The sequence below is a fragment of the Triplophysa dalaica genome, chromosome 13 (genome assembly GCF_015846415.1).
Source record: "Triplophysa dalaica isolate WHDGS20190420 chromosome 13, ASM1584641v1, whole genome shotgun sequence".
In the NCBI taxonomy this organism is placed as follows: domain Eukaryota; kingdom Metazoa; phylum Chordata; class Actinopteri; order Cypriniformes; family Nemacheilidae; genus Triplophysa; species Triplophysa dalaica.
In genome coordinates, this window is record NC_079554.1 from 3,239,166 (window position 1) to 3,254,507 (window position 15,342).

Consider the following 15,342-nt stretch of genomic DNA (forward strand, 5'->3'; position numbering starts at 1 on the left):
CGGAAGTTACTGTTCAGTACGTCATACGCGTGCTTCACCGGGTCTTCGCAGATCGAACTGCGCAAAACATCAAAGCATCGCGAGAGCGAATCGAAAGTCACGATCATGATATATTCTCGCGATATCATTCGCCGATCGGCTGCGCAGTTCTCTGCCTTTTAAAGTCAACACGCCCATTAAAATGTGAGAGCCTAGCAGCTTTTCCTCATTGAGACAAGCGCACTCGATCATGTATACACACTCTGTACTTTTCATAATCTCATTCAGTCTCAGGTGTTTTGCTGAATTTTATGTTATAGATGATCGGATTGGATTAGGAAGAGAGTTTGATGGGATAGGAGGATTAAGCGGTGGAGGGGTAAGTAATGTGAAGGGAAGTTCAAGCGTGAAGTCATGTTTACTAACTGTCAGTTTGTATGTGTTTGTCTAATGTCAGAGATTGTGGTTAAAAACTGTCATTTTGTACACAGGCCACGTCGAGGCTCCTTATAAATTATGAAGAACCATTTCGAGGCCAAATCCTGGATTTCTTGTTTAAGGTAATTTAGTCTGTCTCAGAAAACACTGATGCATGACATCTTATCACATGATGTTGAGTGACCTGTTTTTATTGTTGGTTTGGTTTGTTTCATTCAGCCTAACTTTGGGGCTTCGCTGCATATCCTAAAGGTGGAAATAGGAGGCGATGCCCAAACTACAGGTCTTTTAATAATTATTTTCTTTATTATAAGGTCTAATATCTTTAGGTCTTAGGTTTTGTGATCTGAAAACGGTAATTCTATCCACTTTGAGTGAAATTCTTCTTTCAACAAATTTGGATCAAAGTGTCAGCTGAATGTGTAAATGTAAACAAGTTGAACATAAAACCATACATTTACCAAACTGACCAAGTGTTGTTGCGTCACTGTTTTCACGGTTTGACAGACGGGACGGAGCCCTCTCACATGCACACTAAAGATGATTTAAACTTTTTCCGTGGATATGAGTGGTGGCTTATGAAAGAAGCCAAGAAAAGAAACCCAGACATCAAGCTGATCGGTAAGCGGTTCATTTCTTTTACATTATAAACTTTTGTTCACATCTACTAAAAAGTGCATGCAACATTAAGACCTGGGGGTATTCCAGAAAGCTGGTTATGTGACATACCCAGTTTAAGAATTAGTCAGCTGATAACTAAAAAACATAACATGCAGGGTATGTAAGTAACCATAGCAACTCACTCTCTCGGGAGCAGGTTATGTTCCAGGGTTAGTTCATTTTAAGGAAATAATAACAAAGCTTTAAGGGTTGTCTGCACATGTGTGCATTTTTGATGAGCGTCAAGTGGGCGTGAAAGCACCGGTAATGTATAATATATTATAATTTATCAGCAATATTACAATTACATTTCCAATCTCACCCATTGCAATTCAGCATGTAAGATGTTATTGTTAAACTTTATGTATTTATATGAAATACTGTATATCCTTTGAATTAGGTTTATTTAAACATCTCCAAATATCACTGGATAAATATACACAGCTTACAATTTCCAAAAGTTAAAGGATATTAATAGTGAAGTATTTTAACTTCAGAGCAATTGCATTTCATTACTCTTCTACACTTATTAGGCAATATTTTATTATTGTAATTTTTATCCATTTTCATAAAAAATACATGAAAAGGATTTTCATGCTGACCCATTGGAGGTCACCTGTCTTTCTGCTCCTCAGCTTCCTCCTACAGTTTAGTATTGAAAGGCCTTTCTCCAAATTACAATTAGCCTCTCAGGATAGGGCGTTTCCACCTCTTTTAACATTTGGAAAGCTATGGCCTTTTAGCCATCAACAAAAAAAACTAAAAAGTATGTGTGTATGAATGGGATGTATAGGCTACATGATATATTGGACATGTGACTGGGCCTAACATTTTAGACCTCTACCTCTGTCACACCAAACCTTCATCCTCTGCTGCAAATTAATTATCATACATAGTGTAGTGTAATGAAAAGCATTACACATTTTTTAATTCAAAATTATGACCAATGTAGTAGTTTCTAGAATTAAAAGAGTCTCCATCAATATGACTGCATATGACTATGGAAAAAAATGCTGATACAATGCAAAGAAAACCAAATCAAGGTATATTTTATAAGGAATATACAGAGAAGGTACAATTTTTTTTTATACTTCAAAATTCGCAATGTGATCAAATACATATACACAGCAAAATACCGTGGTAAAATATATTTGGTAGACACGTTAAAATAACAGTTACAAATATCCTAACGAATCTCAGGTTATATATAGTATAAACAGTATATATAGTATAAAAACAGTGCATATGTTTAAAATATTTATATACTTAATTAAATAATACATTTATAGTTTTATAAACACATAGTTAAAAACATTTTTAAATAATTTTCATCCCGCACTTTTAACACTTAAAATTTGATTTATAACATTGTTTTACAGTCAAAAATGTTCAACTTCCCGGCCGTTTCCATGGTGACTCATGAATTCTGTGATCCATTGACACTGTCTTCATGTTGTTTCTGTGAGCGTGCGTTAACTCTGGGTATCTTTCGGGAGGTTGATTGAACGAACTCTCCTCAGGTGTTTTAGAACCGACTTGATCAGTGTGAGCAGGTTTTGGGTTAATCAAACGAAAGTTCGGGTTAAGCTGGTGGTGAATTAACCCTGCTTTCTGGAAAACACCCCAGACGTATTGAACATAACGAATGTTTTGGTTTTGAAGGTCTTCCCTGGGCATTTCCAGGATGGATCGGTCAGGGCACGCAATGGCCATACTTTTTTCCTAACGTTACTGCTAACTATGTTGTTTCCTGGATTGTTGGTGCAAAGGAGCATCATAACCTGGACATTGACTATGTTGGGGTATGTGTGCACAATCTGCTTATTGACTGCTGTTATAGAGGAACATGTTTTTTTAACTTTCCTTGTTTTCCTTGCATGTTTTTTTCTTAGATATGGAATGAAAAAAGTTTTGATGCACAGTACATAAGGGTAAGAGAGTTCATTTGCAGGTCTTAACTTTAGGACTTAACGGGTTTGAGTTTTAAATATAACACAGTTTGTCATTGAACCAGGTGCTGCGGGACACTTTGGACCAACATAATTTAACAAATGTCGGGATCATCGCTGCAGATGGGGACTGGCAAATTGCTACAGTCATGGCTAAAGATCCATATCTGAACGATGCTGTTGAGGTGATAGGGTGAGGAATGTGGTACATCTGGTCTTACAAACACAAATTGGTGAACAAACAGCTTTAATATTAAGGGAATGTTTATGGTGTAACGTAAAAAATATACAAAAGAAACTAAACCTAAATAATGAATGTTTAAATAAATGCACACCACAACATAGCTCTGTTCATCCTACAGGGTCCACTATCCTGGCACCAACACCGTGAAGGAAGCTCTGTGGACTCAGAAAAAGCTTTGGTCCTCTGAAGATTACAGCACGTTTAACAATGACATTGGCGCTGGATGCTGGGCTCGCATTCTAAACCAGAACTATGTGAACGGCAGAATGACTTCGTAAGCAGTTTTCTTGTTTCTGTTGAAGCACTTTTCATGTTCATGTGGTCAGATTGCGTTGTGTCTTGTTAGGACAATTTCATGGAATCTGATCGCAAGTTACTACGAGAATCTGTCTTTTGGTGGAGATGGGTTGATGACAGCAGAGGAGCCCTGGAGTGGACATTATGTAGTGGATTCTCCAATATGGATAACTGGTAATGCATTTGCAAACGAATAGACTGTGTTTAATTCATTATATTCTTTTTGTAAAGGTAAAGTTAACCCAAAAATGATCAATTTGTCCCTGTTTACACACCCTGATGTTGTTTTCTTCTGCTGTGGAAATGTCTTTTACATACACATGAAAACATTACAGTGACCAGAGCTAACAAAATGTTCATTTAATTTTCAGTTTAAACTATTGCTTTCTGTAAGGAACACACCCATTAAGTCATTGTTCTCTTATAATAATGTTTGACATGGCTCTTAGTAGATCTAATAAATCACAAACAAAGCTAACATGCAGCTTTGGGAGATAAAAAATATTTACTTTTGGGCTTTAAATGACATTTTTAGCCACAGATTAAAGAAAATAATTTATCGCATCCAGAAAAAAGTTTTTGTTCACATAATAATATATGTCTGTCCATATTTATTTTGTATTTATAAAATGTATGTATATTTAGGAAATATTTGGATGTTATTTTTTTAAGAATTCTTACACTTTGTCTTCTAGCACACACAACGCAATTTGCACAACCAGGCTGGTTTTATCTGCAGACCGTGGGCAATTTCACCCATGGAGGAAGTTACGTGGCATTAACAGACCTCAAAGGGAATCTGACTATTGTAATTCAAACCATGGTGGGTGATTGGCTGCTATATTTTTCGGTCATGTGAAGGTCACTTGTTGAGTTACTCAGTTAATTTGATCTTCATTCTAAAATTTTTTTTTATTTCTAAATATATACACATACATAAACATTTATATATAATTTAAATAATTGGTTAATATAAATAAATACATCTTAATATTTCCTAAATATGTATACGTGTTTGTGTTTGTTAACAAATACAAAATTAATATGTGCAGTACACAGACATATATTATGTTAACACAAACTTTTATTTTGGATGCGATTGATGACAGCCCTAGTGCACGATGAATACTCCTCTTTCTTTTTAATATATAGACACACAATCACTCGGAGTGCATCCGACCACCTCTACCGCAGTTTGATGCATCCCCCCAAACAGTCACTTTTCAGCTCAAAGCTTCTTTTGTAAGTTGACTTTTGTCTGACCTTACATTTGCATGCGGTTATTTGTAAACCTTGAGGCTTAACATAAAATTGTATGTGTTTTTTAGGCACATCTTACTGAACTTCAAGTGTGGTACTCAAAACTGGATTTTGCGACCAAAAACGATACCCTTTTAAATAAAAGAAGACCTATTAAGGTAACTTTAAATCAGTTCGACATCGGTCATGCTTGCTGATGAAATGTAACATTTACGGTTATAGACTTGAACAAACCTCTGATGCAAAGTATTTCATTTTCAGTGCATTGTTTATACAGACATGAATGTAACCGTGAGGTTTGTTGGGCCAAATAAAAGCCTACCATTTCATTTATTTTCAGAATAGGAACATTTCTTCTTGTTTTTACGCAGGTCTATGACGGTTCCTTTACATTAAAATTAGACGTGGATGAAGTTTACACAATCACATCCATCACTACTGGACAGAAAGGTTTCTACGCTGAGCCCCCCAAACCATCCTTGTTTCCAAAGAATTATTCGGATGATTTCACTGTTGGTAAGTGCTTCAAGGAATATTGTTTCAAAATACAGTATTCTTGCTTTAAATTGATTGACATATCTAACAGAATTCAACTGTCTTTTGAAACTAAGATAACCCTCCATTCTCTGAGGCTCCATATTTTGCTGATCAAACCGGCGTGTTCGAGTACTTCAGAAATGTCACAGACGTCGGCCCACATGGGTTCACCTTACGGCAGGTGATCACGGAGCGGCCGATTTGCTGGGCTACAGATGCCGACCAGACAATCAGCATCATCGGGGACTACGCCTGGTGTGTTTGTCGTATTTAAATGACCTATTTATGCATTGCATGAGTTTTGATATTATATGACTGATGAAAAAGGTGTTATACTGCTGATAGAAGTGGTTGTAGCTGTTTAGGCTATATATCTGTAATTAATGTATTATTTTAACATAATGTGCTGAGGTTGTGCTATGAATTAAATATTTCATCAGGAGTAATGTTAAGAGTTAGACTTGCATTATAAGTGAGACTGAATTGGACACATTCAGCAAAGCTGTTCACACATTTATTAGGTATATGCCAGCCAGATTTATTCTGTTGCAGTTTAGGAATTGTGCGGTCTTGAAATATTCAGACTCTAATGTTATCTCAACTGGATGAATATAGATGTCGACTCTAGTGTTCTGCTTGGTTTCAGATCACAACACATAAAAAATCTCTATCAGCTGACTGTATTGTCTGTATTTTTCAACAGGACAGACCTCAATGTGTCCTCTGATGTGCTAATTGAAACTCCCAACACTGGAGGCGTGTTCCTGGCAGCCAGGGTTGATCAAGGAGGAGAATCCATCAGACGAGCAAAGGGTGTCTTTTATTGGCTTTATGCAAATGGAACCTATAAGGTCTCAAATGACATAGGTAACCATTAGTTTTCCATTCCGCTTTTTGGAATCTCATTATATAGATCGTTTCAGCAGCAACAACATAAATTTAATGTGGCCCAAACTTAACTTCCGGTAGACAACTGCAAAAAAACAATAACGGTTGAGTTTTAATTCAATCAAATTTATATACATTATAATGTGATATTCATATAAATTAAATAAACAATAAATTATTATGTTGCGACCAAAGACCAGAAGATGACTTCGGGCCAGACGTGGTTATCCAATGAAACCGTCTACAGCAGAGGTTCTCAACCTTTTTGACACTGTATTTAACACTATTCAAACCCCCCCTTCCACTCACAAAATTTCTACCCAATAAAATATTTGTGAGCTTGATATTAACTGGAAAATTGGTTTTTCAATGTAAAAATGGGCAAATAATAAGAAATATCTTTTTAGTGGTTTCAAAACGTTAATACTCATGTAGTCTAATTTAAAATTATGAATCATCCTGAGCCCCCCTTTGAAGCCTGCTGGTGTCCCCCTGTTGAGAACCACTGGTCTATAGACAATATTTAGAATCGTTTTTTCTAACTGCACAGAAATAAAATAAGTAGTTCATGTGATTATTTACTCACCCCCATGTCATTCAGGATGTCCATGTCTCTCGAACAGAAATTAAGGTTTGAGGAAAACATTCCTGGATTTTTCTCCATATATTGGACTGTGACGGGGTCTAATGGGTTTAAGGTCCAAATTTCAGTTTTATCGCAGCTTCAAAGGGCTGTACTACCAGCTGATAAATAAGTGTGTTGTCTAGCGAAATGATTTGTTATTTTCTATGAAAAAAAAAAAAGATGTACTTTTTAACTACAAATACATGGCTTGCACTACTTCTGTGATGCACGTCAACTAATTGCGTATTACGTAATCCCATTGGAAATATCACGATTGACGTTGATTTCAAAATATTTAAACATCTGGATACGCACATGAACTGTGCAAGATTATTGTTTAATATTGTCTAAGACATTAGATACGTGTCATTTAACATCCAATAACTATAGAATGGTCTTCCTTCTCCAGACTCGTGAACATGAGGTCGGTACATCCTATCATATGTGTGACTTTTTCAATGACTTTTCCAAATGACTAATCGCTTCACTAGACAACACCCTTATTTACCGCCTGATGTCGTGTAGAGCCTTTTGAAGCTGTGATGAAATTGAAATTTGGACCAATTTAAACTTAAACCCATTGGTCCCTGTTCATTATATGGAAAATCTAGGCATGTTTTTCTCATAAACCTTAATTTTTTTTGGACTGATGAAATAAAGACATAGACTTGAATGACAAGGGGTAAGTCAATTGTCAGGAACTACTCCTTTAAATTAATATTCCTGTTTAATTGTGTTTATTTTTACTAGATAGTTAACTTAATTTAAAAGATTATTATTTCATTTTTTTATATAACTATTGTGACTGATTTTCTTTCCATTTCATTAAGTGTTACCAAATTTTTTTTGTCCATAATAAAGGTGGACAAAGAGTTCTTGCTGAAGGGCTTTCAGGAACAAGGGCAGGTGTATGGTACTCGATGACTCTTCATGTCAAGGTAACGTTTGTGTCTTATTTTATTTTATTCGTTGTAGCCATTTTACACACAATAATTTGACATTAAACTGTGCATATTTTGGTCTGCAGGGATATTTTGCCTATGGGATGCTGAATGGCTACCCACTTTGGAAGAACGCTGTCGTCCTCGAGCCCAAGAGAGGTTGGGCGGCACTAGGAACTCTGTCCTTTGAATATGCGCAGTTTGATAATTTTCAAGTGCTTGTCGATTCCTGATCACTTTGAGTCTTCACACCCATGTTTACATGATCATTGCACACTTTCTGCATTATGGGAAAATTCACCTACTGTATTTTGTTATTTAATTGGAGATTAACACACTTTGAAGAAAATATATTTGATGTGTTTGTCTTTTGATACTTTTTTCTGGAATGATTATATTGTTGATTGTTAATTTGCAATGGGACAACGAATGTGCAAATGACCCTCATTGTCAAAGCAGATGATGTATAGGTATAATATGTGTGGTTCTCTAAGGAAAATTAACCATGATTTTATTATATTAAAAATGCAGTCACGTTTTGGTGACCGTAGTTTATGACCAATATCATGGTTAAAGGAATACTTACCCAAAAATGAAAATTCTTTCATTTTCATACTTTTGAATTGTTCTAAATCTGTAGAAATGTCTTTGTTCTGATGAACATGGAGTACGATATTTGGAAGAAAGCTTATAACTAGACAGATTTTACCCCACTTTGACTCCCATAGTAGGAAACATTACTTTATCATTGTTTTGTTTTGTTGTTCACCATGGGCGCCGTAAAGGGGTGGAAGGTTAGGACGATTCTAAGGGCCCAGGCTGATTTAGGGCCCAGAAGAGCAGATCCCCTTTTTATTTTCCTATTTGAAGGGGGCCCAGAAATTTTGGTTTCCATAGGGCCCAGAATTTCTGGCGGCACCCCTGTTGTACACAAAAAATACATTTTGAAGAATGTAGGACAGCAAATTGTTTTGGGGCACTATTGACTACCATTGTATTTTTTCCTACTATGGTAGTGAATGGGGGCAAAATCTGTCTGGTAATAAGCATTCTTCCAAAAATCTTTCTCTGTGTTTATCAGAACAGAGAAATGCTTACAGATTTGGAACAACTCAAGGGTGAGAAAATGATGACACAATTTTCATTTTTGGGTGAAGTTTGCCTTTAAACTGTGTTATATGTGTAGTTCCTGTTGTTACAATAGGCTACAATATTTAAACTGGTTACTGTGGTAAAATCATGAGTAATATTCGTGAGGGTCACCGGTGGGTTCTTTTAGTCAACAACTTGTCTGAGGCCAGCAGTCCAATGTCCACTGTAGCATATGTCAACTAATGAAATGTTTCATAATTGTTTTTAAATAAAAATGGATTTTACATCGTGATTTTTAAATAAAATACCATTTAAGAAACGTGCTCGTGTTTGTTGTCTATAGCAACCAAACAAACATGGCCAACAGCCGCGCGAGCAGCACGAAACGAGTCTTTATCAACAACATCGACTCATACTCGTCCAGATATATCGCTCAGGTAAACAAAAGACTTTACCGACTAAATAAATATATTTATATATAAAAACAGGGTGCTGTTGTTTAATGTTATGTTATGTTCAGTTCTTGTCCTCGTGTGTGGTCGGGGAATCTCTGGATGATGCTGATGAAGAAGAGGAAAAACATCCTGCGTCTTCAAAAGACACTTTTAGCATAATCGGAACAGTTGTGGATAAAGATGGAGAAAAGCTCAATTTCGCGTCGGAGAAATATTCAGTTAGTAAATCTTGTATTCTTTGCATATTTTAACATTACACAACACTTTAGCTCAAGACTGCAGGCTTTGACTTTTATCACTTAAAACCGATTGTGTTAACACTGCGTTCAGCGTGTTTGGTCGTGTCATCCTTGTGTGACATGTGACGTGTGATGCCAACACATGCAGAAAGTTCTTCATGCGCGCGCACTCATGTATCACGACTGTTTTCATTCAGCACTGCAATGTTACTACATAATCTGTTTAAAGCCTATGTTTTGTGTTCTGTGGGTTATACACATATTATTACTAAATAAAAGCAAGAGGTATGTCAAACCTGTCAGGATGCATTTAAAAACTGTCTCGCCATGTTTGAGACAACCAGCTTCTGATGTTTCGTCATCTTCAGCTTCTGAGTCGAGACGAGCTTCTGCGGTGTCTAATGCAGTGTGATGTTATTGTGTATAATATCACTGAAAACGCGGATCTGATAGATGAGGCGACATGGGCCATATCAGGTGACAACCTTTCTTTTGTGTCAATAAAATAGCTCACTAAGACCAAGTTCAATTACATTTACTGTTCTTTACTCACCCTAATGTCACTCCAAACCTTTTAGGAAAATATTTTTGTTTATACAAAGAAAATGAATAGATTGGCTGGGTTGCTTCTTTCCAAAATAGACTAAAATCCCCAAAATAATAGTCTATACAACTTTTGAACATTTGAGGATATTTTAAGCTTTATAGCTTTATCTGAGGAACAGATTAAAATGAGCAAAATGTATCAGTGATAACCGTTTACCCCTCCATAATCTTCCCCTCCAAAATTTCAAACGGCATGAAGGTGAATAGATTATTGAATTTTCATATCATTTTTCATCATTCATAGAAGAACTTTTACTTTTTTCTTTATCAATACAATATATTAAATGTATTATTTCTGTATTTAACATAGCTCTGCACTCTGAAATCGAACATTTTGGTGCCCCCAAAATATTTATCCTACTGTCACCCATCATGACATGGGCTATGACCAAACCAGCTGATCCTGTAAGTGCCTTTATATATCATGTTCAATTATTATTGTTTTAGTTTTAGACAAATATTTATCGTTTTACATAGATTTTCCATTACAGTTAACATGAATAAATAGGCTTGATGTTACTTTATGTGATATTATATCAAGGACGATCCTGAGATTCCTTTGAGTGAAGATGACTACAGGAGAAGAAGACCACATCCAAACTTTAAAGAACACACAAGCACAGAGAAACTTGTGCTTAAACTGGGAAAAACTGTAAATATGAATCCAGAACCATGCCTACATCATAAATTCTGTGGGGTCCAAAAGCGTGAGACCACAAGTGAAACTGCTTCTTTTTTTGTTCCAAAATGAGATAACACTGTTTTCCAAAAAATCAAAAAACATGTTTTTTATTATGTTAGTTAGCAGTAATTTTTAAGTTATATGGCTAAATCAAAATGGCTAAATCAAAACAAACCAACTGCATTTTGGAAACAAACTCTTCATTTGTTATTAATTATATTATCAGCAATAACTATTCTAGTGATATTTTAATGTTAAAAGACAAAAGCGTTTTTTGAATTTTGGGCCCTGTTGTAAGTTTTATTTAGCATAGCTCAACATTAACACAACTTACTGATTTTGTCTTTCAGAAAAAGTCAAAGCTGGCTACTTATGTTGTAACAGCAGGGCTGCAGTACGGCATGGGCGAGAATGTGTTCCACTTTTTCTTCAAAGTACTTAAATGACAATAGTTTGAGTACAGTATAATTGTTTGTCATAATGTAAAATCACAGTTTGTTACCTGTTGACTTTCCCTCAGGCAGCTTGGCTTGGACAGCGCAGCAGCGTTCCAATTTTTGGGGCCGGCACAAATGTCATTCCAACAATTCACATCAACGACCTTTCAAGGTTTGATAAAACTACATGTTCGAGACTAGTATGGTTAATGTTACAGTGGTACAATTGTGTCGATTCATGTTTTGTTTTAATCACAAAATAATTTTCATATTTTGTCTATATTTTTTTTTGTAGAGTGGTACAAAACATCATTGATCACCGACCAAAAACACATTACTTCATTGCTGTGGATGAATCCAAGAACACTTTTGAAGACATAGTGAAAGTATAAAATCATTTGACTTTTTCTGTTTGTATTATATAGTGCCCTAAATGCAATTAGTCAATGGCGTGGTACAGAATATGCAAGAACACAAAATAATAGAAGAACAACACACATTGATAAAAACGAATCTGTGTTCTTAGGCCATTGCATCTGCTCTGGGTTCTGGAAAAACAGAAATGGTCCCAAAAGAGGAAGCGTGTGTGACAAAGGAAGTTACGGTATGCTTTTTGCTGAACACAATTTTGTCTCATTATAGACAATATAGAGATTTTCTAACATTGTGAATGTATTTTCAGGAAACTGACTTGCATTACCTCAGTGTCAACCTTCTGGCCGAGTCCCTTTTCTTAAAGGACAGATTTAACCTCCGCTGGGATTGTGAAACTGGAATAGTCGATAACATATTTACTGTGGTGGAGGAATACAAACGGACAAGGCAACTGTTGGTGAGCAATACTGCTTAGGTTTAGTTGTTTTATTTTTGTTTCGTTATTTAATATAGTCATCACACTTCTTGAGTATGCGGTTTTAGACTGCTTGGAGGTTGTTTAACGTTTTATTCTTGTTTTGCATTTAGCCAAAAAAGATCTGTCTTCTCGGCCCCCCCGCAGTTGGCAAAAGTTCAGTGGCAGAAAAGCTGTGCAAATATTACAAACTTCAACATATTCATGTGCAGGAAGCCATCGATGAGAAAATCAGAAAACTGGTAAGAGCTGCATAGCAGATAGTATATTGCAATGGGTCGGAAAGGTCATTGGACAGTTAAGCCAATTCTTAAAGGAATAGTTCACCACAAAATGAAAATTCTGTCATGAATTCTCAATTTGTTCTAAACCTGTTTACATTTCTTTGTTTGGTTGAAAACTAAAAAGCTATTTGGAAGAATGTTAGCAACTTTGGTTTACTGGGGCACCATGTAAATAGTTTGAAGGAAACAGTTCTGGGGCACCTTTGACAACCAAATATCAAATTTCTTTATTTGTGTTCAACAGAACAAAGAAATGTTTACAGGTTTGGAACAACTATGAGGTGAGAATTTGCATTTTGAAAATGTATGAATGTCATATTAAAGTTATTAGATCAAGTGGAATTAAATGAAAAACAGTTTGAATATCGGATTCAAGCATATGGAAGGGCATACTGAGTATCTGACTGCATGTTTTTAGGAAGAACTACTTGAAGAAAATGAGAAGACAAGCGAGAATGAAGAAATGCTTGGTGATGCTCAAAATCAGCTTGAAACTCTTACGAACAACATGCTTGAGAATGACGGTATTCATTGAGTGAAGATTTGATATCATTCTTTACTTTATGGACTTACAAGTCTATGTTTTTGTTTGATTGTTTTAAACAACTTTTTTTTATAGAAAAACTAATATAATGTGGTCAAAACTTAACGTCCAGTAGACCTTTGTGAAGAATCAGTAACGGTTGAGTAGTTTTAATGTAATTTAAAACAGTGAAATACAATAAAATAACAAATGAAATATAAAATAAATTGTTTTATTATATCCAAACACAGTAAACTTAGAGCCAGAAATGAGCATCCGAGGAAACCTTCCCTATAGAGGAAATAGGAGTTGACAGATATGTGTAACAAATTTAAAATTAGTGTTGTTTTTTTGCAGGCAAGTTGGATGAGCAACAAGTGATTAATATCATAAGAGAGAAACTCAATTCAATGCCCTGCAGGAATAAAGGATTTGTTCTGGACGGCTACCCAAACACCTATGTGCAAGCTAAAGATATTTTTCGTGGTCGGCAAACAACACATTGAATGAATAAATTAAACAAAATGAAAACTTTTATTACCTAAAAATATGAATAATGTTTTTCAGACGAAAACATTGAGGCAGAGGATACCGGATCAACAATCCCCAGTTATAGTGAGGTGTTAATTCCAGGTTGGTCATGCACAGAAAGACATGGGCGGTATTAGTCAGTTCGTTATTATAGTTTTGATTTAAGTTTTATTTCGTTCTTTAATCTTTAAAAATTGCTTCCATTCTTAGATTTTTTCATTTTCATTTAGTTATGTTCAATATTTAGCAGCTTTGTTATATGCTCCTGTCATTTTTGTATTTCTTCGTTTATGTTTTATGATGCTATAAAAGATTAATTATTTTTAGTGTCGTTTATTATTATAATTGCAGTGTTTTAAACCTATTTCAGTTTATTTCTGAAGTGAATTTTCTATTTTTTTATTAATTAATTTTGCCCCCAGTAATTTTTAAGCCAATATTTGATTTGATTTCAATAAACAAAAATGCTTTCAAACTTTTAATTTTAGTAAACTCAAATAACCTTGTTAGTCATGCATGTCCAATCCAATATCAGTACCGTATGTACGTAAATGTATTGATGACAGTTTATTAGATTTCCAAAGCAATCAATTTCCAGTATAAAATGGATAAAAAAATATAACTACTTTTTTCTTGTTTAACTTCAAAATGGAAATCAAACGGCTTGTAAATGCGGTTTCATGAAGACTATCAGCCTTTGTTTTTTCCCCATCAGAGTTCATCTTCTCACTTGATGCCACAGATGAATTTCTTAAGGAGCGTGTTAGAAATCTTCCACAGAGTGTGGCAGAGGACAAGCACCAGACTCAAGATGAGTTTACAGAGAGTCTTGCAAAATTCAGAGAAGCTTTGGCAGAAGACGAGTCTGTGTTTGATTATTTTGATGAGCTGGAAATTCACCCTGAACACATCGGTAAGGAACAGAAACCAATATTGTTATGGTCTCACAGAAAATGCCATTCCATCAAATCGTTGTTATGAAGCAGTATCGTATATAGACACTAATATTTGGTGCCATCATTTTCAGTGATTGACAGTGTGGATGACTGTGAAAATATGGTGGTGTTGGAGAAGATTATTAAATCAGTGGGAAGGCCATTGAACTACGGTTTGACTCCAGAGGAAAAAGAGGAGGTGAGGAAGAAGAAGGAAGAGATGTCTCAACAGGAGCTGAAACAGAAACAAGTGGAAAATGAACTTAGGGAGACAGGGGACAATGCCGAAATGGCTGCGCTTCTGGAGCAATGGGTAAGATTCACAGAAAATGTGAAACAAAGGAAAATATACCTCTCGTTTTATAAATGTATCGTGAATATCTAGTGTACTTACTATGAAATACAATACGTGACAACCAAGCACAGATTTTGAAACTACTATAAAGTTTAATATTCATTTTTTGTTTTTGTCTTTGTGTATGTGTATGTGTATGTGTAGAACAGGAACCTGGCTGAGGTGAAGAGGCAGGAACATGAGATTTTAGAGGCACAGTCTGTTCCCATGAGGCACTACCTTATGAAATATGTTACGCCTACTGTTATACAAGGACTGGTGGACTGCTGTAAGGTCAAGCCTGATGACCCCGTGGAGTTTTTGGTAACATCTTTACATTTATTCATTTAGCTGGTGCTTTCACTCAAAGCAACTTAATACTTGTACTCGTAAAATTTCACCATAAAACTATTTATTAACGATTTCCAGGTGTTCTTTCACTCCTTTTCAGGCTGAATATCTATTCCAGAACATCTCTGAAGATTAGCAAGTGAAGATGTACAAATAAAACATGTAAAATGATTTGTTGATTCATTATTTGTCAATTAATTAATAA

At 35.4% G+C, this 15,342-nt stretch overlaps 2 protein-coding genes across 3 annotated transcripts; both read left to right on the forward strand.

Moving 5' to 3' along the window:
• The first annotated feature begins 184 nt into the window (after positions 1-184).
• On the forward strand, positions 185-8,171 carry galca (galactosylceramidase a). The gene is made up of 17 exons (XM_056764653.1): positions 185-358; positions 471-539; positions 637-700; positions 925-1,038; positions 2,740-2,879; positions 2,970-3,008; positions 3,092-3,219; positions 3,389-3,544; positions 3,617-3,741; positions 4,263-4,390; positions 4,720-4,809; positions 4,896-4,985; positions 5,199-5,343; positions 5,439-5,619; positions 6,068-6,231; positions 7,739-7,815; positions 7,905-8,171. Exons 1-17 carry the CDS (start codon positions 230-232, stop codon positions 8,049-8,051), a joined length of 1,986 nt encoding a protein of 661 aa, XP_056620631.1. The 5' UTR covers positions 185-229; the 3' UTR covers positions 8,052-8,171.
• A 142-nt stretch (positions 8,172-8,313) lies between these two features.
• On the forward strand, positions 8,314-15,308 carry ak7a (adenylate kinase 7a). Of its 2 annotated transcripts, none has more exons than XM_056764652.1 (18): positions 8,314-9,347; positions 9,431-9,583; positions 9,973-10,081; positions 10,521-10,615; positions 10,752-10,862; positions 11,243-11,326; positions 11,413-11,501; positions 11,625-11,715; positions 11,856-11,933; positions 12,012-12,161; positions 12,293-12,421; positions 12,882-12,987; positions 13,344-13,472; positions 13,554-13,619; positions 14,233-14,430; positions 14,545-14,765; positions 14,952-15,110; positions 15,216-15,308. In XM_056764652.1, exons 1-18 carry the CDS (start codon positions 9,267-9,269, stop codon positions 15,240-15,242), a joined length of 2,076 nt encoding a protein of 691 aa, XP_056620630.1. In that variant the 5' UTR covers positions 8,314-9,266; the 3' UTR covers positions 15,243-15,308. The 2 variants fall into 2 exon arrangements, with proteins under 2 accessions (XP_056620630.1, XP_056620629.1); XM_056764651.1 differs by having other exon boundaries at positions 15,238-15,308.
• The last annotated feature ends 34 nt before the right edge of the window (positions 15,309-15,342 follow it).